Raw genomic sequence first — 15,322 nt, 5'->3', positions numbered from 1 at the left:
CTACGGGCCAACTCTGACGCCTGCGGCCCTGTGCGTAAAGCTGCTCAACTCTCATGGGAATGCTCATATGAGTAAGAAACTCCTGTGGGAAAGGTCTGCGGGTCTGAACTCCTTTGACAGAAAGCATGCAAGAAAAGCAGGCTGGCTCCTTTTCTCTAGGGCTTCATCAGAACAATTCTAAGAGAAAGGGACGGGGTCAGTTGCTCAGTTTCAGCCCCTCAAGCATTTTGAGTTGTGATCCCCAAATTAAAGAAGTCTCTGTGACTAGGCCTGGGAAGGTCTGTTGGACGCTCTTTATCATCAGGGGGCAGTTCTGCCACTATAGCATGGAGGGCTTCTGTTTTATGCGTGAAGGCTGCGTCCTAGGCAGGAATTGTGAAGATTGTGTTCAGTCATCAGCAGAAATCATTCTGAAAACATTTCAGAGCGCTTGCAATTTCAATAATTATTTTAACTTGATATTTGAGGTGAAAAAGAAAAAAGGATTACATGAAATAAATAGCAAAGAATCAATGTCCCTGCACGAACAGAGAATTCCTGCCTATGAAGCAACTCCTGAAAATTACTGCCCTTTAGGTTATGTCAGATGTTTAAGTGAACCCTTTAGAACTAAAATACAGTACTCTGAAATGAGGTTAGAAAAATTTAAAAACGACTACTGGGAAGTGTGTACAATGCTCTCCTTCAACCAGATTTCCCACCTGAGTAGCCTAGGAGGTCTCAGTAGACATAGAGCCGATCCGAGATGGCCGCGGGCATGTGTGTCATGATCTGCATGCGCAGCCACCAGTAGTAATCCATGGGGTGGTAGCGAGTGTAGGGGGTCGTGGAGGTGAGCGCGTGGGCAACGCTTTCGATGACGGGCGAGGTGTCCGTGGAGCCGCTGTTGCAGTACGTCTCCATCTTGCTGACCTGCTCATCGAAGTACTTCCTGCCGTAGTCTTTGCGCACGATCTCGGGCAGCTCGTCCCACATTTTGTCGGCGATGGCTTTGATTCGCTCGGGGCTGTACAGGTTGGTGGCAGCTATGAAGTTGCCAGGCTCCACGATGCTGACCATCACCCCCTGGGGCTGCATTTCGTAGCGCAGGCAGTCAGAGAAGGCTTCCACGCCAAACTTGGTGATGCAGTACGGTGACCGGGCAGGACTGCCCATCCGACCCATCATGCTGCTGATGTTCACCACGCGACCTAGGCAGAGGCCAGGCAAAGCACAGCTGAGCTGTGGCACCTGATCCAGAGCAGATACCCAACACACACCACCCAACAGATTCCTAACATGCTCACGGCACATCCCTCACAGCTGCCTGGCAGACCTGCTCCTGGCTCTGAGCAGGGCTGTCCTATGGAACAGCCTTCAGGCAGGAGAACAAGCCCATTGCTTGTGCTTTCTGGCTCATGACACCTAAAGGCACAGGCACACGGTGACACAGAAAGCTCAGTGCTACAGGGAACACAGGAGAGGCTGGACAGAGACTGCATGGTGGGAAACAGGATTGCTCAGCAACCAACAGGGCTGAGCCCAGACAAGAGGAAGCAGCAGCAAAGAAAGCCTCTGGCACCAAGGCTGAGCTTGCTTATTTGCAAGTCAAAGTCACAAAATACAGGAGCCCAATGGTGGCTTATAGTGTCTGCCTCTTAAAAGGAAATGGATTGCTCCAGCACCACACACAGGCAGAGCAGTCCAAATCCCTTACACTCTTTTCTGTGTGACAGCTGGATTATGGCTCCAGGCTCAGAGCTGGGGCCTTCCTCCTCTCCAGAAGCCATCCATTTTGGCTGGGGAGAATCCTGGTAGGAGACTGGACACTGCAGTCTAATCTGAGGTTGCAGCTCTCTGCACTTTCTATCAGTGCTCATTGCTGAATTGGGATAGAAAGAGAAACTTTGACCACAGAAGCAGATACCCTTCCATGGTGGAAGAAATGCTCCCTGGGCCATACACAGCCCAGGTCTGCAGCACAGGACAGCACTGTTAATGTCTGTGGATGCCCCAAGAGTATAACATATTCTCATGTAGTCAGGTAGTTGGCCCCAGTACAGGAAAGCTTCTGCCCTTTTATGACAGGAACCATGCAAGCTCCAGGACTGCTTGGGGGGTTCCTTTGCTGTACGAACACCATCTCTCATACATTACAAGCTCCCACAGCTGACAGCTTCTCTGCAACAAGCACGTCATAGTACACTGCTGCTGCCCACCCTGCCAGCACTGGCTCAGCTGGTTCTTGTACAGAGGGCAGGATTGCTCCTGGCACTGGAATTTATGGTGAGCTACAGCTCCTGAACAGGTAAAAAAAGGTATGATGGATTAGATGTTGTGTGGGATGTTGCAGAAGGCAGCACAGATGGGAAACAGAAATAATAACTGCTTTTCAGAACTGCTGCCTTGCTGTGTAACTCAGAGCCGTTAGGAAATCTGTCATTTGTGTGTATGCTGTGGGTCACATCCTGTCTGTAAAGGTGTGAAGGTGGCCAGTGGTGCAGAGAGAAGCGTAATAGACCTTTTGGCCTCTTAACACAGCGAGACGTGGGGCAGGATGATGGACCTGCTCCATGGAGTGCCAGTCAGGAGATCACTCACCCTTCGACCGCCGGATGAGTGGCAGGAAAGCCTTGGTGGTTCGTACAGTCCCCCACAGGTTCACTTCTGCTACCTCCATGTAGGTGTCCATGCTGGTGAACTCGACTTCCCCAAATGTGGAGATGCCAGCATTGTTAACCAGCCCCCAGAGTCCTAGAAGACAAAAATCAAGCAGAAAGTTTTTCCTCCGTGACAATAATGAGAGCAGCTTGGAAAACGCCTTGCTAGATTATCCATCACAACTTGTAACGACGGACACCAGACAGAAGAGGTCCACAGCAAACCTGTGTCTCCTGAGCAAATGTATCTACAATCAGGATCTGCCTGTACTGCCCAACACTGCAGCCACAAAGTACCACGAACGAGGCTTCCTGGGAAGTTCTGAGCCAGCAAGCAGAGAGCTTCACCCTTGTCTAAGCTGTTATCCCTGCCATTCTCATTGTATCCACTGTGATTTTTTTAAAAGAAGCAAAAAACAGGGCAAAATGCAAATAATAAGAATATGACAGATCTTGTAAGAAACAAAAGAAGAACTATTTCAAAGCAAAATCCCTTCTGTCACCATAAGAGCTAGAATGTGTGCAGTGCTAGGAAGGGGGATGTGGGCATGGGTGGGCACACGTGCCATGGCCTCTCCCTTTTATTCTGCTGCAACCAAGATGGCAACAACTAAAGCTACCAACTCATTTGGCAGTTAAATGAAAGAATAAAAAGGAATTTGGAATAAAATGAACTCACTTCATGTAATATTCTAATTGCCCAGGAAACAAACTGAGAAAGGTCTGGGATGACTTCTCTCTGCTGTTTAGAAAACCTCACTGTTATCTGTTCACTGTGTCCACATCTGTGTTCTCAGAAGCAGCTCAGAAAAGGCCACTTCATCCCAGCCCATGCTTGAGAATACAGGGCTAGAAAACTTCATTTATAGAGAAGATCCATATATAAATATTGAATATAAAGAAAATTTAATAAATAGGTCTCTGAAAAATCCAAAATAAAAACATTACTGGTTGTGCTTTTAAACAACCTCCATGTGTTGAAGTGTGGATGTTCTTTAGGGAAAAAATGTAGTGCACCAAAAGGTGGAAAGGTTTCAGGAATGTATGAACTGGGATTTTCACAGTACTGGAACAGAATTTGCTGTCATCACCTCAGCAGAATGAGGTAGGCAGGTTAAGAAAGTCAGTTACAGCTACCCCCTGAACTCTGAAATCTGTAATATATGGTAGTATCTGCAGTGGCATTAGTGATACTCAGCTGGCTTCATGGGAAGTCCTTCAGAAAACCTCTCCATTTCCTTTGCCTTTTGAAAGTTTGGAGGAGTTACGTTAGATGTTGCTAATCCCCAATCTTTGGGCACTGACCACATTTTACATCCTAAAGGGAGTCACGACAAACTTCTGGACACAGCAACAAAGCACTGAACACCACCCTTATTTCTGCTAATGTCACTATAGGAGCCAGTGGAGAAAAAAACCAGCTTTCTTTGTAGATGCTGTTTAAAGTGGGAAGCTGCTTTCTGACATGGCACAATGTTTAAATGGGCCATTTGCTCTGCACTGCTGCTCCTCAAAGCTTTGTGCCTTTCAATCATATGCTCAGCTTTTGCAATACGCCCTAAAAATGCTCTCAGAGCCCAGCTGAGGGAGCTCCTGCCACCTATGTGACCTTAGAGCCCATTGCATGCACTTACCTTTCTCTGGGTCCTCCAGGCTGCTGTTGACGTGCTCCACTGCTCGGTCCACTTCCTTGCTGTCACAGACGTTGAGCTGGACAGTTCTCATGCGATCACTCTTCATATCATCCAGTTCCTTAGAGCCACCCTCTCCCTTGTCCTAGAGGGGAAGAAATCAAGAATCTGAATCTGGCCAAAGAGCTTGTGTAGAGTATCAAATGCATCGCAGCCACCACATCAAGCAAAAGAGCACACAGGGCAGTCACAGAATAATCAGGACAGTCCTGCAGCACTAAGAGGAAGGGGAACAGGCAGGGCTGCTCCTGCAGAACACCATCCCTCCAGCATCTCCATCTGACCACGAACCCTGCCACCGAGCCAGCTGCTACAAACTGCTTCGACCACCAAGCAGCCAGAGCTGGACCTGCCCAAGCAAGGCAACTCCTGCCAAGCTTCTGAGAACAAGCTATGCCCCACTGCCACAGCGGTGGGACGTGGTGCCGTCCTCACTTTGGCTCGCATGCGGGGCACAGTTCTAGTACAAAACAGCCGGTGAGTGGCTGCACGTGTACGTTGCACGTGCTCCTCAGTCACGCTGCCAGCTCTGGGAGTGACAGTCCTAGGAGAGGGACTGCCTGCACACTGCTCTCTCCCTTCAGCTGATCTACACACACAGCTCTCATTGCCTGGAACCCTACCCACTGCCTCCAGAGGACTCCTACAGAGTCCCATCATCATGTGCCTGGCCAGTTTACCTGCTAGCAATTCCCCCCGGCATCTTGCTCTCTTTCTGCCTCCCATCATAAGCGCTTTCTCACTCCCATTTCCCATCTCCTCTCCTTTTCTTCCTCAGCACAGAACAACAGATTCCCCCAGTATACACATATCCACTCACAGCCCAGTCAATTAACTGCAGCCAGCCCCTGAGACACCTTTCACATGGGCCAGACACTGCTAGCCACGAGGCTGCCATGCCCAGAGCTGGTCTCTTCACAGTGGTGAAGCCTGGCTATGGTGCTTCCAGGACACAGACATGAGATATAAATATCAGTTTGGGACTATCCCTGAACCACCTCCATGGTTATAAGCTACTGGACTGTGCTGGCCACTCCAGGGTACTTTTGTAGAGGATGGTGAGGTCTAGCTCTGAAAATAGTAAGTTTTTGGGAACATCCCTGTCTTTATTGTAAGAAACTCCCTCTGTCCTCTCACTATCATCTCTTACTAGAAATCTTTCATTCCTCATTAACAGGCTAGACATGAAGCATGCCCCACAGGATCATCTGACAGCTGCTCAGCTCTTCTTCCCCCACTGCTCAACCCTGTAGGTAGCCCGACTCGCTGTGTCAGCATCAGCAAGCGAGCATCAGAGCGCTCTTCACTCCTGAGAGAGAAGGATTTTTGGATAAACAGCTTCCCCTTCAACCTGAAACAGGCCAGTTCTTCATAGCAGGGCTGTGTCCTGACTGCTGAATGACAGAAGATTGTTCTAAACAGCTTGAGCCACAGCTGCTCCCTGTCAGAGACCACCAGCAGTCTGACCCCAGGCTGCCTATCTGCTCCCCCAGGCAAGAGCTCCCTTCAGACGCCACGCTTTAGATAGTACACGAGGGTGGCCACACATACCCATCTCTGTGCCACCTGTCTTCCAAAACACGTTTTCTCCTGGCTCCTCTCATTCCTGGGCTTATCCACTGTGCTCACAGATGGTTCACTAACTTAGGTATCTGATGTCTCTGTCATTTTCTCCACCCTTCCTTATTCCACCACAGACTGTTAATACCAGTTAGTGTTTGTTCTTAAGAGAAGGCACTTACTGCACACAGAAGCCTATTGCATACACAGTGAAGCAGGTAAAAGTCCCATGCACAGCTTAGTGGCATTTGTTTTTACGATGACTGAAAATAGAGTTTAGTGCTAAGTTTGCTGCTCACTCAAAAGCACTGTGATGCGAAGCCAGCGTGTAGGGCAAAGCACTGAAAAGCATACAAGTGGCACATACGGGAATGCCAGTAAGGAATCAGCAAATGCAAGCATGCAAATCCCTTGGAAACAGCAGATACAGATAAAAGGAGGAGGGAGAACAATAAGGCCAAGGTGGTTCTTTCCTCAGTCTCAGCTCTGTGAGGTGCTCTGGGTCACAGCAACGCACCAGCATCAGAGGCCTCGTAAGCTCTACCGGGACTTTCACAGCATCCTCTTCTTCCTCCCTTACAGGGTCGGCTCAGCAAGTCAAAATGCCTCCTGCCCTCCCACCCTCACACAGCTCGGAGCCCGGACAGGGACCCTTGGGGCTGTGACCCTGGCCTAGAGTTGACTCTGGGCATTAACCCAGACCCACAGGGCCATTCCTTCAGCTCTTCAGAAAGGGCAGATGGGTGGTGTTTGTCAGGCACCCTGTGATTGCGTCATGCTCTCCTGGCACGGGAGAAGGACCTTACCACACTACACCAAAACACCACCACATCTCTGCTGTCAGCCCCAGGCTCCACTGTCCCCATGGGAAGAGGACCCAGCACTTGCATACTGAAAACACACTGCTGCTTCATTTTCTTTCCATGGTCACCCTCTGGGACCAACGGGCTTCAGCTTTTATCTTTATCAGTGTGTCCTTCAAGCGGTACGCAACACCCTGTGGCTCTGAACACTCCTGTTGAGCCCTACAGTAACTGGCCTGCATGCTGGCTTGCTCAGATAACCTCTGCCTTCTCATCCCCCTGCAAGCCCCAACAGCCCTGAGCACACACAGCAAAGCAAACAGGGCTTCCACCGCACTCCTGACAGCCGTGACAAACATCACATGTGTCCACTGGTAACAGATACTGATGGAAAAATACCTTCTTCATCTTGTGTCAGCTGGCTCCTCCAGCTATTAACCAAAGAGGAAAAAATAAGACAGCTGCAGCGTGATCGTTCACTGGATCCAGTCTACCACTGTCTTTTGGCAACAAGGCATCAACGCAACTCTCACATGAATATATTTGCCAGTGAAAATGTTAGGAAGAAACTGTGTGAAATAACACACTGCTAGCACAGATCTAGCCTTGGGCTCCCCTCAGTCGTGACTCTCAACACCTCTCTCAGGTCTCCTTCAGTAAAAATACAGGCAGGCACTCAGGATCTGGCCACTCCAGGAAACCTTTCCTGATGAAGAGTCAGCACTGCACACACTCTTAATCTGCAATGAGGACATGATGTTCCTAAGCTCAGGGCATACCCTGAGATCACAACGGCTTCCCAAGTTGCAGTATGCTTCTGCTATGTAAGGTGTGCTGTGAAAAACAGTCCCATAAAAATAACACTGAATTTTCACAGCGATTTCCCCTCTGTCAGGGCTAGGTCAAATATACCCAAGCAGATGATGATGCTTCTTATTTCTACCTCCCCTTCTATCCAGCATCTATAAACACGCCAGGCTTTTTCTGCCCCTAAAATCATCACCAGCAATAATTACACTCTGCTCAGAATTCTGCTTACGGTTTTGCTAGTGAAATCTGTGGCACACTGAGAAATCAGCTCGGTCTCCTGGAGTTGTTTTAGCTCTACAGAGCAGTTCTGCATAAAATACGTGGCCTGAAGACACATAGGAAGCCAACCTGGTAACTAAGGAGCTCTGGCATTTGACAGTGCTCTTCTGATGACAATTTCTGTTACCAGTCTTGCCGTAGTCACACAGATTCTGGAACGTGGGAAGCGAGTCCAGCTAAAGCAGCAATATTTAATTACACAGAGATACAGCAAAGCTTTCTGCCGATTTCTGGCGAGGAAATAAATATTGATCAGAGCCTAAAAGAGTTCTGGCATGCTGCTACATGTCATCTTATGTTAAAATTGTCAGAGGCCAAGATTTTCCACTAACGTGCATTCAGTAGAATGAGTGCTGAAGACACCAAAAGGGAAGGGAGGTTTCAGTGACAGTTAAAGATACGCTCACTGAAAATCGGGTCTTTCTGGCAGCTCAGACAGAGGAAGTAAAACCCAGAAATAACTTTCCAGCTCTGAAATTTCTGGTTCCTGTCAACACAGAGGCAGGCTATTATTCTAAACAGTGTTTTTTTAAGTCTGCAACGTTCTAACATTCTCTGATGCTCATCTTCAGTTACAAAAGCTGAGTAGAAACTTCTGCCAAAAAGTACTCATCTACCCTCCCTCTTCTTGACACCTTCTGAAAAGCAGCAGTTTATAACAAGTGCCTTGTTCTGCTGTGAAGCCTCTAGAGGGAGCCCAGGCTAACAAATAAACCCTTGCCCCACAGCTGAGACACCTCAAGGGACATAGCTATCAAAACACAAACTTCTCTTTTGCAAAAATGAAGCAGAAAGAAACTGGTAATTTAAGTAAAACTTGGTAATAATGGAAAAATTAACAGCAGAAAGGATATTGATAACATTAAAAGAACCACACGGCAAATTCCCTGTAAAGAATATAACTATTCAAGATACATTTATAGCGATGAGTGAGCTAGAGATTAGGATCAAAATAACTGACCCACCCCAGAACATCCTGAGGAGTTCGCTTCTGTTGGGAAATGGCCACGCCACTAAAAAAAGTGCAGTGCTTGATAAGGAGAGAGAGAGACTAAAGCTCTCTCATATCCTCCATGACCAGGCATCTCTGACTGCCGTACAGAGCGCTCCTGGAGTGTATCAAGACTGTGTCACTAAGCTATTTGTGGCCTGATTCTGCTCTCATTTGCACTAGTAGAACTCTATCACCTTCGCAGCAATTTCAGGAGACCCTCAATACACACTGAGGCACACCTGTACTCATAAATACAGGTAAATATGCTATAAGATCAGTGCTGGCTTTGTGTATGTCACAATTAATCAAAGCAAACCCTGCATAAATATGTTTAGTCTCAGAGCAGAGCCCAAGGTCCAGACTCCACCTGACTCCAAAATTTGCTTGTGGATAAGCCTAATCTAATTTTATATTAGATCTGGGGTTCCAGTCCATTAGTTAAGGAACAGACCATAGTGTTGTTATTCAAAGAACCTCCCCAGATATTGTTCACTCCTGGTTTCAGTCTAGGCCAGGTTATGATCTATGAAATTCAAGCACCTGTGTCTTTCCCTTTGGGCTACCAATCACCCTCCCTCTACTTGGCAGAGGTGCTTAGAGACACGGTTTGGTAGTGGATAGGTTATGGTTGGACTCAATGATTTTGTAGGTCTTTTCCAGCCAAATGATTCTATGAAAGCTGTGCGGAGTGGAGAGGGAAGATTAGATTTGCTATGTTTTTGTGTACTCCACAGGTGAAGAACAGAGTGTTTGTTTTCCCTACCTTTTGCAGGCAGCCAGCGTAAATCACGAAGCCTTTGGTATGCAGGTGCTTGGCCAAGGCAAATCCAAACCCTGAGTCACAACCTGTTATAAGCACAGCTCTGCTGCCAATCTGCAAAACAGAACAAAACACACTGGAATTGAGTATTTGAAATCAGTGATTTGCAGCATGCAGAACAAAACCACATCCACAGCCAGGAGCAGTCTGTTCCCAGGACGTCCTCTACACTCATTGCCAGCTACTGCCACCTGGTGCCTCCTGAAGACAAGAGACAAAGGTTTCAAACGGAGTTTCACTGCAGTGAGGCAGGATCAGTGTCCTCCCAGCACACAGAGAAGTTCAGCACCTCTGGCAATAGGCTCCCAAGGCAAAGAGACCAAGCAAACCACTGTTCTCTGACAGTTCACATCCATCTTGAAAGCTGAAAATACAGCAGGCAGTTCCCAAGACGTGTTTTCTCTTCAGTATGAACTGTTATTACATGTTCAAGGCAGGCAGAAGTCCACTCTGCTGTGCCATGCAGCCCATAGGGCATGGGAAAGATAGTTTGACTGAAGAAAAGATATGGGCTAGCCTTACTGACTGCTCACTCACCTTTCTCTCTCCAGCATGTAAATCCTCTAGTGCTGGGTACAGAAGCTAAGCAGAACCAAGTGGGTTTAATATTTGAAACTAATACCAGTTGGTCATCAGCCTTTTTGTTTATTTGGGTTTTTTTGTGTTCTTATTTTTCCAATTTACAATTAAATAGAACTATACCTCCTTCCTTCTCCAAACCCCTTCTTCTAACCCAAAGAGAGGCAGCAGTTAAGTGACGTGTTAAAAACTGCGTGGTGTTTCAGACAGCCCAGCAGCAATAAGTGCACATGCAGCAAGGTGCTGCTGTGGGTGGGATTAGGTAATAATTACTTGCAATTTATTCCAACTCATCTCTTACAACTAACTAGAAATTTGGCCATCCCCAGCCAAATGATCAGGGTCACACTGGAAGCCCAGCAGTGATGCAAGGGCCGTATCTGAATTCCTGTTACACTCTGTCCCAAGGTTATCACGCAAGATGTGCATCGTCTAGCACTGCTGCAGGGCTGAGTTCTGTGTCACAAGACAAGCAAGAGGGCAAAACTTTCCCCTTCCTTTTGCCTGGCACTGTTCCTGGCAAGCTAGCACCTTCAACAAGAGGGCTGTTAAAAGAGGACCACTCTCCAAATCAAGAGCTAAGGGCACACTGATTTATTTACATCTTTCTACACAACCATACTCCAGAAAAAGTGCTTTATCAAGAATTTGTCATGCAATCCCTCCACTCTAAGGTGGAAGATTTCATCTGCTGAGTGAGTTCCAAAAATAGAGAAAGCCCACTAGTCTGATTGTTTATTTCCATCCTTAGCGCCATGTACCATGCTACGTCAATGGAAGCTCTGCACTAGGAAAGAATGTGGAGTATGTTGGAGAGGTCCAGCTTGGAGTCTTTCTGGCACATCGGAAAGCAGAATTTGGTCACCAGGCTTGAGGGATTTAAAAGCCCCAGCTCAGAAGAACTAGTTCCTGGAAACCACAATCACACTCACCTGATCGACTTCACTTGCATAAGAGCGGCTGCCACAGGGGGACAAGAGAGGGAAGCGAAATCTTTGCACAGGCCTGTTAAAAAAACGCAGAAAAACAGAACAATCACGCAGGGAATATCTTGTCTGTACCCCAATGCTGCAGCATAAACATGAAAAGGAATAAAGCGTTGCCTATACACATGATGTAGGCTGTCATTTGAGGAGACAGAATCCAGCCCACAGTTCTCCTCAGTCTGAGCCTGTGTCTTTCCTACAGTATGAAACATTTGTTTCTCAAAAGACCTTGATGCTATTTCCAGCTGCAGAAGCTGTCTGGATATTACCACAAATTCTAAAATAGCTCCTGGTCTGGAGGCACAGAGCTGCTGCCACCCGCAAAATGGGCAGTGCGGTGTTTTTATTTCCAACAGCAACAATATTCGGAGTTGCACAAAGCCGGGGAAGGGGAAGTTTTTCATTTGTCTGATGAAAGTATTCTGCTGTGGTGCTGTCTCAGATATCCAGCCTAAGGCTGAGTTTGCTTGGATCTGTCTCACTGCTTTTACACGGAGCTCCACTCTTCTGTCATCTTGGATGGCACTTCTTGCTCTGCAGTGTCTACCCATAAGATACCCTTAGATTTTGTATCTCCCCTTTGCAACTATTGAAGCTAAGAGACACTGTCTTTGAGCAGTATCTTCTGCTGTGCAGATCTGAAGCTCCTCCACGTGGTATGTCTGACTCCCAGGAAGATAAACCCCGTTCACAAAGACAGAGCAGAGCAGAGCAGCAATGCCTTCTGAGGAGTGAGATTCTGTTTAGAAAAGCTATGCTACCAGTAGCATCACACCATCTTAGGTTTTGCCATCGCTCCTCCAACAGGGCCTAGACAACACACCAGAGTGCCCCTAGCCTCTGCCCTTGCCAGCCACCTCTTTGGACTATATCGGCTTTTTCAGTTTTGCTTTTGGCACTGACATTGCCCTTCCAAAGCCTTCTGGCCTTCCCCTAGACTTGCTGTACTTCATTCATCTACCCTCTGGCCTCTCTAACATCTATCCTTCAGCAGAGCTTATCTTCCAGCCTGCTCTTCTGTTTTCTAAGTGAATTTGCGTAATCATTCACAATTATCTCCTGCTCAGACATCACAGCTCCCAGGGTGACCTGTGCTACACTGAATAGCAATCTGCAGACACTCTGGCCTCTGAGCTGTACCTTGGGAAAAGAAGGCAGAAACGGGGTCTACTGGGGCAGCAGCTTTGAACCAGATGGAAAAGGATCTGATTTCTATTCAGGCAACAGTGCTTGCTTATCTTCCTGCAACAGTTTAGCTCTTTTTCTAACTTTGAGTGTCACAAGCCCGATCAGCTCATGGAATAGCTACAGCCAATTTAATTGCTGCAAAGGTCAGTCCCCAGGCAAAGTCTGTGTTAACATCACTGACCTGCAATCCTGGCTTGGACCTTTTATCTCAACAGTAAGCTTCTTAGTGAGCCTCAAAGTGCCCAGAAATGTTCGTAACATTTCTTTTAGTTGCATGAACTTGATTTTTATTTTTCAGTGTCATGCCTGGTCCTGTTATTTCACTGCAGAGCACTGATCTGCTGCACTCTATTCACAATAACCTGTAGAGAATAACTATTTGACATTCAGCCTACCTTGACCTGAAGGCAAGGGCATAAAATAGCTCCTGGCTGCTGATCGGCAGGAATGTCACCAGAGGAAACAGTTTTTTTAGCCCCCGCACAGCACACTAATGTACCACGAGCCACTGTTGTCATTCTGCATGACTGAATTCTGGAGACCACAACTGAGAATTTTAAAACGCACAGATGGTCCTCACATTGAATCTGTGCTTGTAACCATGCACTCGCTTTTGTTCAGCTACACCAAAAAAGGCACTCCTCAGCTTGAAGAGTAAAGTACATAACTGCTACCTCAGTGCATTAAGACACTGGTATAGGGACAACACTGCCTTTCAGATGAACAGCTGGATTTCCACTTCAGGTTTAGCTGCTTGTGCGTCCTCAAAAAAATGCAAAACATTCTTGCCTTGAATACAAGACACACAAAGCACAAATATACAGTAAGACGAACAAAAGAAGAAAAAAAAAAGAATACGCTGAAGATTCTTTTCCCAAGTTAATAAAGCATTAATTTGTATTTTTAATTTTTGCTGGTGCAGCTTTGGTGTGTGTGGAGTAAACAGGAGATAAAAGGCCTATGTCTGTTTGCACAGGAAATCTCTAACAGCTTAGCTATCTTTGGTCTCTACACCTGTCCCAGGAACCATCCTTGATGGTGATGGTGCTGGACGCCACCATCAGCAGCAGCAGAACAACACTGGAGGTGGCAGTTATTGCTTAGTAGGCTGTAAGCCACTTTTAAATGGCTTATGTACAATTAGTGGTACACACACCACGGTCTGGGAACCCCGCTCTAAAACAAAGCCAGTGAAAGCACTTAACATGCTCTGAATTTGGAGTAGCAGGGTTCTCATCATACATCGATATAAACGGTATTTTATTCAGAGGTAGGAATTAGATAGGCAATTTTCTGTTCGTGTTCAGAAAAAAACAGCTTCATTACTCAGCCCACCTTCATTTCTCACTAAAACCCTCTCTCTCAACTTTCTCATTTCATGTGATTCATTGCCTCTTCAATAAAGTCATAGAAATATATGACAGTTCCTTGCACTGCAGCAAGGCCTAATTGCTGATATTAATGAATAAATCCTTGCTTGACACTAAATCATTGCTCTGCTCAAGTCCCTTTTGACTGCAGATTATTGCCTAAGTGTAAAAAAAAAACAACGCATGTTGTCAACCTCTGCTTGCATGTAGAGTCCATCTCCTCCATGCTCAGCTCAGTGGCTGAGCAGTGGCACAGGTTGCCCAGGCAGGCTGTGGAGTCTCCATCCCTGGAGATACTAAAAAAGCCATCTGGACACAGTCCTGCACACCCAGTTCTAGGAGGCCCTGCTTGAGCAGGCGGGTTGGACCAGATGCCCTCCAGAGGTCCCTTCCAACCTCAACCATCTTACGATCCTGTAAATAAACTGCCCTAGTGAAAACAAACAAGCCCTCAATGTGTGCTTTACTCAAGATCTCACTCTCTTCTTCTGCAAGAAGTTACTTACCTGAAGCCATTCCCTGGGTCCTTGAAATTCAGGGCTTTCAGAGAGAAGCTGAGGAGAGGCCGGGACAGCTTGGTAGCCAACATGCTTTCAGTTAACACGCTCTACCAACAGCAAGACTGTTCTCCCTTAGCTCTGCAATACAAGATAGCACCTCTGTTTTAGTTGCTCAATTATTTTGTAAGTCATGCTGACTCCATGTATTTCAACAAGAAAATAAAGTCCAAAGGAACTCGTCTTTCCCACTGCAGTCCCTCACATGGAGATAAACAGCTCAACCTTCAGCCACCTCAAGATGCTTTTAAAGAAGGAAAAAGACTGTAAGCAAACGGACAAGCAGAGAGGCATTTAAAGCTAATGCCAATTTCTCCTTCTCTAATGCATCTTTAACCGTATTCTTGGAAACAACTAAAAATTAAGGTACTTACATCCAATATATTATTTCAAGTGAGCTATATGAAATAATTTTAAACTAAAAAATAATTTCAAATCACGAGAATTGTCATGTTACACGTTGCCAAAGCAATCCTTGGGCTTTACAGCTACTACAGCCATACAGTTAAAAATATATTTATTTGTCATTAAGCAGCTCGTGATGCTGGACTACGGACATTAAAGTCACTATGGGGTGAAAACAGCTCAAGTACAACAGTTAAATACAGAAAGTTAATTTCAATCACGTTCATCTTGGATAAAACCCATCCAGCACAATAAAAAAAAAAAATCTTCCCAGCTTAACACACAGACTCCTTTATTAATACAGAAAAAAAAAAGGCATCTAATTTTGGGGGCTTATTTGCATCTCTGCCGAAGGCTGGGCTGCTGCTGTGGCAGTTTCAGGGCCTGCTGGGAAACAGGCCTCGACTAAAAACCACTGAAATTACCACAAAAAGAGCTGTTGTGCAGAACCAGGCTCAGGAGGTCTAGGGGACTCCGGTAATCCTCTGAAATTCAGCAGTTTTGAGCTAATTCGACATGCTCGGTTGCTACCCACGCATTATTTTCGAAAGGAATTTTTCAAGGAGGGGGTGAAGGGCCGGGCCTTCCCCGGGCAAGGCCCTGCCCCACGCAGGGGCGCGGCTCCCGCGGCCGGGAGCGGG

General features: G+C 46.7%; 1 protein-coding gene across 1 annotated transcript; it reads right to left on the bottom strand.

Annotated features, from left to right (window-relative positions):
- Positions 1-397: 397 nt before the first annotated feature.
- On the bottom strand, positions 398-14,362 carry BDH1 (3-hydroxybutyrate dehydrogenase, type 1). The gene is made up of 6 exons (XM_010193891.1): positions 14,226-14,362; positions 11,108-11,180; positions 9,540-9,650; positions 4,274-4,415; positions 2,581-2,733; positions 398-1,190 (listed from the first exon to the last, which is right to left on the bottom strand). Exons 1-6 carry the CDS (start codon positions 14,306-14,308, stop codon positions 721-723), a joined length of 1,032 nt encoding a protein of 343 aa, XP_010192193.1. The 5' UTR covers positions 14,309-14,362; the 3' UTR covers positions 398-720.
- Positions 14,363-15,322: the final 960 nt, after the last annotated feature.

This window comes from Mesitornis unicolor, unplaced genomic scaffold (assembly GCF_000695765.1).
Source record: "Mesitornis unicolor isolate BGI_N332 unplaced genomic scaffold, ASM69576v1 scaffold6121, whole genome shotgun sequence".
Lineage (NCBI taxonomy): Eukaryota > Metazoa > Chordata > Aves > Mesitornithiformes > Mesitornithidae > Mesitornis > Mesitornis unicolor.
This window is presented reverse-complemented; position numbering and strand designations above follow the sequence as displayed.

Coding starts and splice junctions, on each gene's coding strand:
- BDH1 (XM_010193891.1), bottom strand. CDS start 14,308: ATGTTGGCTACCAAGCTGTCCCGGCCTCTCCTCAGCTTCTCTCTGAAA. Junction 11,181..14,225: donor GACCCAGGGAATGGCTTCAG/GTAAGTAACTTC, acceptor TTTTTTTAACAG/GCCTGTGCAAAGATTTCGCT. Junction 4,416..9,539: donor ACGCTGGCTGCCTGCAAAAG/GTAGGGAAAACA, acceptor CTTCCCCTCTAG/GACAAGGGAGAGGGTGGCTC.